The following is a 12874-nucleotide window of genomic DNA, read 5'->3' as shown; positions in this document are numbered from 1 at the left end:
GGAGCCTTGCCTGGTTGGAGGAAGGGGGTTGTTTCCATTCCAGTTTTCTGTGCTGGTGGAATAAGCCACCATTCAGAGAACAGGCATTGTTTGGGGCTCTAGCACCCAAGTGTAAACCCTTCCCTTTCTGACATCCCCTCCTAGCTGTCAAGATAAGCTGAGCCTGAATTCAGCCCACCAGTCGTGGTGCAGTTGGGGGTCTCCCAGGATTGGGTCACAGTCTCTGGCAAGCTCAAGCCAATGCATAGGGTATCTCCCTGGCACCTTCAAAGTTCCTGGAAGGTGTGGCCATTTTTCCATGTAAGTTTGTGCCTTTGCAGTCCTTGGTCCAACACTTTAAAAAATGCAAAACTGACCAACCAACAGGGACTCACAACTCAGTCATTATATCTCAGCTATCTGTCAAAGCTGAATCTCCTGGCCCCATGCCAGTCACTCTTCCTGGAAAACTGCAGAGCTGTGAGGGCCTCGGAGTTCTCTTAGTCTGACTCCTCATTTTACAAAGGTTGAAAGTACAACCTGCACTAACAAGGCACTGACCCAAGTTCACAAAAATATCAGGGTTGAGAGGGAACTGGACCCCACCCAGCCCAGGACTCTTTCTTCCCCACTTTTCTCAGCACGTACAATCGAGACTCACTTTATATTCCTCAAGATAGACTTTCTGCATAACCCCCATGAAGGGCCAGCATCTCTCCAAGTCTCTGAAAGTCAATCAAATTTTAAAGGCTGTTGGGAACTGGCTGGTGCCTCTAGAGAGGAAAGGGAAGGCTGATTTACTACACTGGGAGCTTGATCACCTACATACAAGGGGGTGGCGATGTGGGAGACTGAGATTTTCTTGGCCAAAAGTTCAGATAAATGATGAATGAAATTTTCAATGAAAGAGAAGAGATTGGACTCTCACTATATCTCTCGTTGGGGTTCAGAATAAGGTGGGAGCCAGGATGATGGCTCTGACAGAGTAGGGAGTGGGAGGGATTTCCTGTCTCCATCCACCAGGGTCAACTTTCTGGAACCCTAGGGTGATGCTTTTGCTCTCTGCCTGCACTCAGATCTCACTGACAAGCCTTATAGCGAAGATGCTGCAGTATTCTGATATGGCATCCATCAAAGCCCTTCGGACCCTCCGTGCCCTGCGGCCACTGCGGGCCCTGTCTCGATTTGAAGGCATGCGGGTAAGACCTATCTCCTAACTGCTCTGGTCTGCAGCATTTGGTAACCATTCCCCCTTTACACCCTCCATACTACTGACGCTGAGCTCCAGGCCCTACCCCCACAGGTCAGCTCAGGGGTCCCCACTTTCTGCTGTCACGCTGATGGTGCTGCAGTATCCTAACTCTCCTAGTTCTCCTTCAAGTCCCTCTGTAAGCCCCCTTCTCTTCTCACCTCAAACATCACATCTACCGGGACTCACACCTCGCTCTCTCCTGCTCTTAGTGAGGCAATCCTGCTTCACAGCGTCACAAGCATCTCTTACCTCAGTGTCCCCACCCTGCCTTTTGTCCTTATTGCCAAAATCTCCAGAACACCCCAAGCTCTTCATCTTTCCATCACAAATGAGCCTTGCCTCTGACACTCCATTTAAATGCAGTGACATCAACAGCTCAGCAGCTCAGTCACCACCCACTGGAATGCGTCTTCTCTTCAACCCAGCACAGTCATTGGGTCCTATGGATTCTCTCCTTTCATCCATCCCTCTCCTCATCCAAGGCTTTCAGCCGCCACCTCGCCCTCACTGTCTTCCTCAGGATGGAATGCTTACAAGTCTGGCCCTTGTTTTATGGGGGATGAGGGACTGCTCATTTTCTCCCCTCCCCTTCCACATAATTATGAAAGTCTTCTGGTACAGAAAGCAAGGTTTGCTTTCTTCCTCCACCACTGCCTCAAAGAAGACATCGTACCTTCAAAACAAAAGTGGACTTTTAAAATTAACTTGTATCTTTACAAACGCTAGGAGCTTATGATTGAAATACTTCGATGTTTATTTTATTTTATCTCCGGTTGCTAATTTACAAATAAACAAGTTTGTGAATATGGATTTGGGTTTTCACTGATTCTTGACCAAAGCACACTATAAACTGTATTTTATAAACATATGGTTTATAAAATAAAGCAAAGTTCTAGAATTCTGTATGTGCAAGTACAAAACACACACTGGCACCCCTAAATGAGTATGTGTATGCTTGTAAATGTGTCCGTCTCCTCAATCCTAAGGAGAGACGCTGGAACCTGCCCTGAGTGAACTTTAGAGAGAATGTATAAACCCATCCTCACTGCCCAGTGTCTCTGTCTTCTGAGTCTGAATTATGGCTCTAATTAACCCACTTCTCTTGCTTCCACTGGCTCATGAAGCAGCCCAAGTGAGGGTAGAAAGAACTGGGATCGGGCAAGAAGGGTGTGGCATCGGTGGGGTTCCAGGTCTTTCTGCCTTTCCCCCCAGGTGGTGGTAGATGCCCTGGTGGGCGCCATCCCCTCCATCATGAACGTCCTCCTCGTCTGCCTCATCTTCTGGCTCATCTTCAGCATCATGGGTGTGAACCTCTTCGCAGGGAAGTTTCAGAAATGCATCAACAAGACCAGTGAAGGCTTTCTTCTTGTGCCTTGGACTACTGTGAATAACATGTCTGACTGTGAACGTCAAAACCACACTGGAAGCTTCTTTTGGGTCAATGTGAAGGTCAACTTTGATAATGTTGCAATGGGCTACCTCGCACTTCTGCAGGTGGTGAGTCCTGAGATCAACCATGTCTCTTCCTTTGGCTGCTCGATAAAGTGGAGGGCCTGGGGTCTCCCAGAAGATGCTATGTGGAGACTTTGCAAGGGGTAGCACTCAGTGTGAAGTGAGATTATTCCCTGTTCCTACAGACTGCACCATGAGGCTAGAGGGCCCTACCAATGAGTGTGATCTCCCAGTAGTGCAATTAGACCAATTTGGGCTAATAGAATAGAATAAAGGGATAGGCCTGCCATGGGGCTATATCAGGTGATGACTTAGAATTCACTACTTGTACAAAATAGACCTGGTATAGCCACACAGACTGAACAGTCTTCTATTGCATATCGTCTCCTAGAGGGTAATAAATTATGTTCCAGTCTATTGTAATGATAGATAATGCTTGTGATGATGACAGTCAATAACATTCATGCTTCCATTCATTCATTCATCCTTTGCCTTCATCCACTTGTTCGTTCAGTGTTAATGCAATTGCTTATACATTTGTCATGCAGTTACCCACAGCTTCCTGCACTCCACCCTTTGTTCATGCATTCGTTCAACAACAAGTCCCTGAGTAGCTATGGTGTGCCAGGCACTGCAATCAGAGACATGTCAGAACTGGCTCCAGGGGGGCCAATGCTCTATGAGAAAAGCAGACAAATAAGTGAATCAAAACAGAGGCCAATGTAGATGGATGGGCAGACACTGAGTGGCCTCTGTTCCTTGTTTCCAGGCAACCTTTAAAGGCTGGATGGACATCATGTACGCAGCTGTCGATTCCCGGGAAGTGAGTCTCAGCCCGTGGTGACTACCGCCTCCCCCTCTGTGCCTCCCGCCCACATTAGTCTATTTGAAATGGGGTGAAGGTGGCCTTGGTGCTGGAAGAGGCGTCACCCAGCAGTCTGGCACTATCCCCCCCTGGAGCAGTGTCCAGCTGGCCTTCTGTTGGATATTTAAGCTGACCTAGTCTCCTAGGCTTCTCAAGTTCTTCCTCTGTTCACCATTGAGGAAATTATCAGATAACCTCTAAAGGACTGTGCATGAGGGCACTCCCTGGGCAGAGGCAGGGGCAAGGGCAGTGGCTAGCTAGAACAGTGGAATTTCAGGTACTGTCACGGCAGCCAGGTGGAGGAGATGGGTGCTGTTGGGGAAGGACCCTTTCGTGCTGGGGCACAAGACACCGCTGATGCCCTGCCCCATATCCCCTCAACCCACCTCTAAGTTCACTCTCATCCTTTGTTTCTTATTCTGTCTGAGATTTGATTTTCTTCAGTGCCTCAGAGCTGGCTCAGCAGCTCTTCCCCCAAGGGCAGAGGACTTCGAGTCTACAGGGGCAACCCTCACAGATAAGCTCTGGGAGTCTGTAGATAAAAGCTCTCACTTCCCTGTCCCTTGGAGGTACAATTCTGAAGTGTGTTCTACAGTCCTTAGAGCATGGAGTGCCTGTTGCCCATGGTAGTGGTGCTGCCTTTATCCTGTTCCTGCCTCCCCCTCTCTCACTTCTGCTTCCTGGGATCACCTCCCAAATAAGCCACCTGTAGCCAGGTCCTTGTCTCAGGGTTCTTTGGGGTAAACACAAGCTAAGATGCCCCCTCGTCCCCATGCCCCCACTTGTCTGCTCACAGGTGAACATGCAGCCCAAGTGGGAGGACAACGTGTACATGTACTTGTACTTCATCATCTTCATCATTTTTGGCAGTTTCTTCACACTCAATCTCTTCGTTGGGGTCATCATTGACAACTTCAACCAACAGAAAAAAAAGATAAGTGGGGCTTAGGTGTTTCTGTGGTAGTGATGAGTCTTAGACTTACCGTCGATCCCCGGGCCTCATGACTGAAGCAACACTAATCACAGCCCCCATGCCTGACCAGGAGCCCAATCTTGGCTTTTAGCACCAACACCGACCTTTGCCCCCTGATTTCAGGCTTCACCCCTGTCTGGGGTCTGGGCCCAGAAAGGACTGAAGGCTGCCATCTGGGGGCAATAACAGTGGTGTGTGTTATCCTGTCTCTCTGCACTTAGGGGGCCAGGACATCTTCATGACAGAGGAGCAGAAGAAGTACTACAATGCCATGAAGAAACTGGGCTCCAAGAAGCCCCAGAAGCCCATCCCACGGCCCCTGGTGAGCCCCAGAGCTCGCCTCTGTAGCACAAAGTGTCTGGAAATCCAACCTGACAGCCCATGCCTGTGCTGGTAGGCGTCTGGCCAATGCTCTCTGTGGAGGAGGAGATCTGGGTTGAGTTTGAGGATGAGGTAATGAGAGTTCCCAGGCCCAGGGAAGAAAAGTCCGCAAGAAGCAACTCTGATCTTCTGGAGTGAACATACTCCTGCAGGTGTTCCAGATAGACCTGTTTAGGGAAGAACTTGAGTTGCCCAACAGGCTTAAGTTTCCAGCACCAGATCAGGAAGAGATTAGGCTAAATGATAGTAAGGATGGTTAGGGCCCTGAGATGAAACATTTGTGGTTATGCATTTTGATGTAGGTTGCAATGGATCGCCAGCCTCACCCCACATTCTACCCCATGCCTACAGGAAGACAGAGAAGAAAGAGCCAAACCCAACCACCCTGGGATCCTGGGCCCAGTCATGGTCATGGTCAGGTGACACAATAGGAACCAAAACTTATCCTACTGTAGTGTTTAAAGATTGACCAAAATTTAGAGGCATACTCCCCTGTGATTCCTTTATTCAAAAAGGAATAATGGCACAATCCCATTAGCCCTTCCCCACACAAGGGCAAAACCTAAGGACCTTCAGCAAAGGTACAGGCCTTTCCCTAAATGAATCAGGGAGACATACATTCTGTTGGCCAAGACATTAGAATTTCTAAATCAAGGCATGGGGTTTGCATAAGATACTAAAAACTTCATGAGCACAAAGTCTTAGAAACATTTACAGGAGGAAAAGAAAATGCTATGACCTTTCACATGCTTTACTTGGAAACAGTGGTCACAAATGTATTACTATTCTCCATTCTGATAAGAAGTGTTACAATGGGGAGTGATAAGATGTTCAGACCTCTGTAGGGGCAGAGGTGTCCTTCCAAATACCTCATAAGATCAAGATAACTGGGGTTGAGTTAGCCTGAGGCCTCTCTGAGGGAGAGTCCCCAAGGCTCAGGGAGTATCCCTCCAATGTCCAGTGGGCAGGAACAGGCTCAAAATTAGAAGATGTAGGTGAAAGGCTGAGCCCAGCCAATGAGAGTCAAACAGGGGTTACGGGAGAAGGATCCTAAGACCTAATGAGAAGTGAGCAGTTAGGTCCCTGCTGACCTTTTCTGATGGCTGGACTGATGTTGAATCCACATTTCAACAGACACCAAGGTGTTCTGTGCTGGGGTCAACCCTTGGCAAAATCATGACAGTTTTGGGTACCCTTCCCTACATACTTGCTCCATCTGTCTATAACATCATCTCAGCTTCTCCCCTCTCATCAGCCAATCCCACAGGCCACCATAGCTTCCTCCTCTCAAGGAAGACAATTTCCTTGGGACAGGGTGAGCTGCATTTCCAAAAGGGACCCTGGAAAGGACACTATCTTAATATAAAGGTAGGAACCTAATGCTGAAATTCCAGGCACTGCAGTAGGAGTGGAAGTCAGTGGTTGGGCAGGAAGACCTACAATAAAATCATCATGTCTCCTAATCAAGCCATCCCCAAGGTCCTCCAAGGTTGGCACTGGAGGAGGTCTTCCATACGGATAAGCAAAGTGAGACCTCATAGCCCAGCTGTGTTCCCGACATTAGCCATCCCTTTGAATGGGAGCGGGTGTATATTACTAACTAACTATCCACACTATAATAGCTTTAGTGGAGGAACATGGCTCTCTCCTTAATATTCTGGTCCAGGCATGGCAAACATTATTTCCTTTGTTCCTTTTAGCATAGCTGAGGCAAGGCTGGAACATTTAAACAAGACTTTGAGGTTTAGGGATACCAAAAGGGAAACTAGCAGATCAGGGCCCAGGCAGCAATTGCATCTGGCTGCTCTCCAGGGCCCACGAGCCTTGGCCCATCCTAGCTCCTGGCCAGCATCCATACGGCAGGCAACGTCTTGGCACCCACCCCACAGTGGGACAAGCCTGATCATCTGCCCTCCACAAAGTCCAGAGCCAAGAAAGAAGCCCAAGCAATAAGAGAAATGCCCACTCCCACTTAAGACTCACCTTCCCAGCTCCAGTTTCCTCCTCACTAGATTACTGGCACTGGAAAGGCCATCTTCTTCCCTGAGGGGTCCCAACAGGTTGAGCTGGTCAGGTAAGCTGAGCATTGGCACAGGACTGTGCTCCATAGGTGCATGGGTGCCAGTTCATGGCAGGGCCAGCCTCGGATGACATAGGGACCTCCAACACAGGCATGTACATACTACTCCTTGCCACACGTGAAGCCCAAGTTCTAAGTCTTATCCTTCATCCATAGCAGAGACTAAGGCTTCCACAGGACTGGGAAATTTTATTCTATAACATTCCCTACTATAGAAATCACTAAAATCAGGTTTCACATACTTCACTTTATAGGAAAATAATAGGCTCCAGAATATCACATCATCAGTCACCCACTTCATCATCTCTGAGAGCCCTGAGGGTTGCAAAGAAGTGATCCCTGCCCACAAGCTAAGCCAAGAGCAGCTAGAAAGCCGCTCCACTCCCCAGCAGCTGAATATCCAGGGCAAACTTGATGCCCAGAACTTAGTAATGTTGCCTGCTCTGTTTATTTAGAAGTCATGAATGGCTTTTTTTTTTTTTTTTTTTTTTTTGCCATTTTCAGTGATGAAATGAAAGCTATTAGTGGCTCAGCATCCCAGAAAAGACATAAGCCTGCAGCTATGCCTGGAGCCAGACCCACTCTGATTCTTTGCTCAAACCCTGCAGGGTAGCAGCCCATCCCCACCATGAAGCAGAAAGCAGGAACCAGCCCTGTCACAGCCCTTCTCCCCTTTGTGGCTCCTGGGAGCTCCCTGGAGAGACTCATGACAGGTTCCTTTCTCTCTCACAGCTGCTCATGCAGAGCCCTGTACACAGCACACATTCAAGAAGTACCTTTCGTACAGAATTAAATGTAATCAACCTAGTGGAGTGGCTTTATAATTCTGTTTGAAGTGTGTGTAATTCAGAGCTGTCCGTTCTGTCATCCATTCATTCATCTGCCTATTGATCATCTGTTGCATTCCAGTTACTATGCAGACACTGGGGATAGGGCAGTGAGATGTTCCTGCCCTCACAGAGATGACAGTCCAGTGACACAGGAAAACAAATAGTAAAAATCACACACATATTAATTCACAGGCTGGAGAAATTGCCAAGGGAGAAAGAATGGGGTGAAGAGCAAAGGGTACATAGGACTAAGCCTTGAGGAACGCTAATATCTAAAGGTTGAGTAAAGAAGACTCTAAAAAGAGCAGACAGAAAGGCAAGAAGAGAACCAGGGCAGTAAGGCCTCTGGGAACCAAGAAAAGAGAGTTTCAAGGCGGAGGGGGCAGTAAGCGATGCCAAACCAATATTTTGGACGTTACGAGTGATCTTAACAAGCACCATTTCAATGGCAGGATGGGGACAAAAGCTATGTTGGAGTAGGCTGAGGCATGAATGGGAAACAGTGATTGCACACAACTCCTTCAAGAAATTTAACTGTGAAAGTGAAGAGAGAAGCAGGCTGGTAGCTGGAGAGAAATGTTAGATTCAGGAAGATTTTTCTCTAAGTTAGGAAAAACTAGGTCATTAGAGATTTAGGTAAGGAACCAAGAGCTAATAGCCAAGAGTGGCCAAGTGTGGCCAAGAGTCTCACTCACCAGTAATGAAGCAGAGGGACCAGGAGGTCAGTAAGTGGTAGCAATGAAGAGGGGGGCAAAGGAAGGCTAACTTGAATACACAGGCATCAGAGGAGGAAGGGTTTTACAAGACACAGGAGGAGCAAAGGTCTGGGAGTGACAATGGGGAACAAGAGGGACCTCAGCTCTGCCCCCAGCCCTGGGGTCCATGGCGTGAGGAGTGAGCAGCTACTGAGTAGGAGGAGAAGTTTGCAGATCAAGGCAGGTGAGTTCCACAGAGCTCAGAAGTGTCTGAGAAGGTGAGGGTGGAGGATGAGGTTGGAATCAAGAGCTCACAGACCAGTAAGATGTTAACAGCACAGGAAAGTCTAGAGGGCCACACCAGGAAAATTTTTTTAAACACCATAAAAATAGCCCCCTAAAAATGATCTCTTGGTTGTCCAGGCCACTCTACCTCTCTGCAAGAATGCAAACAACCAAGACCTGCTTAGACATCTGCACAGCCCAGGAATAAAAAGAACATTTGCAGGAATCGGTTGCACCACTACACTTGACTTTACCCTCAAATAAATATTTTTTCAAGCAGTTCTTGAACTCTCACTCTATGCAGGGCACTACAGGAACACAAAATTAAATAAGACATGGCTCTGTGCTCAAAGAGCTCATTGTCTAGTAGAAAAGAGAAGTATACATGAAACGCTAGAACTCAAGACTGACTGTAAAGGTTGTGGGAGCCCAAAGAAGGGACAGAGCAATGCGGTGTGAGGTGATTGAGGAAGATTCCCTGGAGGAAGTGGGGCTTAAGAGAGATGGATCACTCAAGGCTATGGGGATTGGTTGATTGATTGATGTTACATCTTTATTGGAGTATACTTGCTTTACAATGTTGTGTTAGTTTCTGCTGGACAACAAAATGAATCAGCTATATGTATGCATATATCCCCATATCCCCTCCATCTTGAGCCTCCCTCCCATCCTCCCTATACCACCCCTCTAGGTCATCACAAAGCACTGAGCTTATCTCCCTGTGATATGCAGCAGCTTCAAGGCTATGGGGATTTAGATGGCCCAGAGAAAGGACTGGAGGGGCACTCCAAGTGGAGGGAAGAGCATGGACAAGGACAAAGTGCCTAGTGACTTCATGGGGCCAGGAGAGGCAATGAGGTAGAAACAACTAAGAGTGAGATTTCGGAGGGTTAGGACTCTGCTTCTCTTGGGATGTGGAGTGTGAGGGAGACAAAAGAGACAGACTTTAAAAACCCATCTGTGAAGAACACAGCCTCTCCAGATGCCTGGTTTATGTTGCTAAAAGGCCTGATGTACCGTCTCTTGTTTTCTCAGAACAAGTACCAGGGCTTTGTCTTTGACATCGTGACCAGGCAAACTTTCGACATCATCATCATGGTCCTCATCTGCCTCAACATGATCACCATGATGGTGGAGACTGATGAGCAGAGTGAAGAAAAGACAAAAATCCTAAACAAAATCAACCAGTTCTTTGTGGCCGTCTTCATGGGCGAGTGTGTCATGAAGATGTTCGCCTTGAGGCATTACTACTTCACCAATGGCTGGAATGTATTTGACTTAATTGTCGTGGTCCTCTCCATTGGAAGTAAGTGGGCATCGCATGTGGTGGGGACACCCAGCCTCTGCCTGGGCTTGTTTTGGCTGCTCTTTCAAAACCAAGGGGACAGCTAACAAACGTTTAAAAACCTGCGTTGTATGTTAGAGGAGCCCAGTATTTGCTGCTTTGCAAGAGCAGCACATTTAAAATGCCCCCGGCCTCTCAGTGAAATGCAGAGCTTCCACTAGCCTTCTCCATGCTGCCATGAAGGGTATTCAGGGATCTACTGTGTGTGCAGCCATCGCCAGAAATTTGGGAGCCGATAGGGAACAATCACCCACAAGAAAACCTAAGATGATGGAGTTTGCAATGGGTCTTATCTTTATGGCCTTCAAAGCAGAGAGTGGGTGCTGTGGTGTGAGGTGAGTCAAAAAATACTTTCTGGAAAAGGAGGTGGTTGCCAGAAGAGTGAGGAAAGACTAGGAGGAGATTGTTCAAAGGAGATTCTTAAGCCAAGGGTCTGGAATTAAATCTCTGTATAACTGTCCACTTAGGGAATATGAGTGACAGAAAAGTCAAGGGACCAATGCCAAGAGATCAATGCTATTATGACCTAGTCTGGGCGTTGTTGAATGACAGGCTCAGTATTTGGGGGCCAACGGTGTTCAGAGAAAATGAATGGAGTCAGAGGTTAAAGTGGGGATTGGAGCCACCATAATTGAGTGCTTGCTGAGTTCTGAGCACTGGGCTGGGATCCACGGATCTCCACAGCAGCCCTGGGAAGGAGTGTTACTATACTCATTTTATACATTTAATATGGAGCCTCAGAGATTAAGAAAGTTATGCAAGGTCATATAGTTTGTAAAGGGTGGAGCTGAATTTAGACCATGCTAATGTTTTTTTTAATAAACTAACAGCCTCCTACCAACGACCAAGATACCGTCCCTGGCCTTCGTGTTGTTTAGCCAAAGTTGGATCCTATAAAGGCCAAATCCCAGCACACCAGGTTTACTTTGCATCGTAAATATATCCTGACCTATTATATCATGACCTGCTTACTTTTCATGTCAGGGCATAGCTGTGGATTTTATTTCCCATTGATTTACTATCAAGAGCTAATAGCATCTGAATACAACACAGGCGGGCACTTAATCTCTCTATCCTGGTGCTGAAACACAGCCTTGGGTTGTGTTTGTTTGGGGAGTTTAAATTTATTTTTGTTTTTTGTTTTGTTTTATTTTCCTATTGCTGCTGGGTTTTCCAGGGGCGGGGTGGGGGAGGTTTGTTTTGTTTGTTTGTTTGCCTTCCAAAGTGAGAGACTCTAAAGGCCATTTTTTATTTTATATTAGAGAAGGGAGCTTGCTTATGTGACTTCCCATATCAGTACTATAGAAATAAAATATACTCAGAGTACTCCATTCTGTCATGAGGACACCGTAACTACCAGTTCCTATGACCTACACAGCAACACCCATCACTGGACAGAAATCACTCATAACGACAGCTCGAAAACAAGTACGAGAACCCACTAGCCATTCTTCCACTCTCCCTCCCTCTCTCCTTCTTCCTTTCCACCTGTAAGACGTGTATTGATTGTCTAATTGTTACAAGTATGAAGACTCATTCTCCCTTGTAAAGGTAGGCTAGTTGGCTGGCAGAATCTTAGTAGATTATAAAAACATATGTTTCTCACACTATGGGAAAATGCCCCAGTTAAACTGGACTTTAAGAGAGGGGTTTTCATAAAGATTTCGTAATACAAAATTATAATTATCCCAATTGTCCTCCATTTCCTTCCTCCTTCCAACACAATACTGTCACCACCCATATTCATAGGACAAAAGGCGAGTAGGAGAATGGGATCAAGGGCACCCTGGCAAGGAGAGAGAGCTTCTGTCATACCCTTCACCATTTCTCCTGAGAGGTTTTGAATCCTGTCTGACCTAAAGGCCTTGCCTAACCTTTGGTGGTCTTAACAGGTCTCCATACGCGTCCCCAAGACCAAGTTTCACAAATCTTCAAGTTAGATATCACATAGGGAGATATACACACTCTTGTTCATAGTTCGGGTTAGGGGGCTATAAATGACCTTAAACCAGCCCATCTCTAGGCCCTAACACAGAGTTCAAACACAGCTGGAAATGAAAGAAACAAATAAAATCTATTATGCAGACAGCTGGCCATTCAAAACCATTCTGTTTTAGCTGTCAGCAAGTTGCCCAAGTCCTCAGGCCCCTTATAATTAATACTAGGCTCTGTACAATTATCCACAGGACCATGTGCCAGGAACTGAGTCAATCTTCGCAGTAGGAGATAGGGAGATGAATCACAGTGGGTCCCAGCCTTCACAGAGCACAGGACCAGGGCGGAATTAAAGGCATGACCCAAAGGCTGAATTCTCAGGAAAGAGCCGGGTCTGTGTTACAGACGGAAACAGACAAAGGACTGTGAGCATGTGGAACAGAGTGCAATCACTTCCGGCTGAACTAGGCTGCAGACGTTGGGTTTTGACCATGTAGGTTGACTAAGAATGTATCTGGATGGAGGGAAAGATAAGAACATGGTGGGAAAGGTGAGACTTACTCGAGGGAGACAGGATTTATGCAATGGACACTACTTTATGCCATCCACTGTGCCAGGCTCAGAGGGTCCAGAGTCCCTGAATATGGATGCTCACTTGGAGGTCCATACCAGGCAGAGAAGAGGGGGTGTGATCCAGCCAACTTTGTCAGGACTCGTGGTTGGAAGTACTAATTAGATCATTTCCCCTCACTTTTAAAGGCCTGGTGTTTTCTGCAATTCTTACATCACTTGGAAATTTATT

At 47.0% G+C, this 12874-nt stretch overlaps 1 protein-coding gene across 1 annotated transcript in view; it reads left to right on the top strand.

Moving 5' to 3' along the window:
- SCN10A (sodium voltage-gated channel alpha subunit 10) overlaps nucleotides 1–12874 on the top strand; it is a 78235-nt gene that overhangs the window by 64196 nt on the left and 1165 nt on the right. The window contains exons 21-27 of the mRNA XM_007468152.1: nucleotides 1056–1178; nucleotides 2444–2728; nucleotides 3453–3506; nucleotides 4345–4482; nucleotides 4739–4843; nucleotides 9828–10098; nucleotides 12832–12874. The exon at nucleotides 12832–12874 is cut by the window's right edge and continues 1165 nt beyond it. Of these exons, the coding sequence (XP_007468214.1) occupies nucleotides 1056–1178; nucleotides 2444–2728; nucleotides 3453–3506; nucleotides 4345–4482; nucleotides 4739–4843; nucleotides 9828–10098; nucleotides 12832–12874 (1019 nt within the window). The remainder of the gene's footprint in view (nucleotides 1–1055; nucleotides 1179–2443; nucleotides 2729–3452; nucleotides 3507–4344; nucleotides 4483–4738; nucleotides 4844–9827; nucleotides 10099–12831) is intronic.

The sequence above is a fragment of the Lipotes vexillifer genome, unplaced genomic scaffold (assembly GCF_000442215.2).
Source record: "Lipotes vexillifer unplaced genomic scaffold, Lipotes_vexillifer_v1.1 scaffold1770, whole genome shotgun sequence".
Lineage (NCBI taxonomy): Eukaryota > Metazoa > Chordata > Mammalia > Artiodactyla > Lipotidae > Lipotes > Lipotes vexillifer.
The sequence above is the reverse complement of the archived record's forward strand: the minus strand, read 5'-3'. Positions and strand labels throughout refer to the sequence as shown.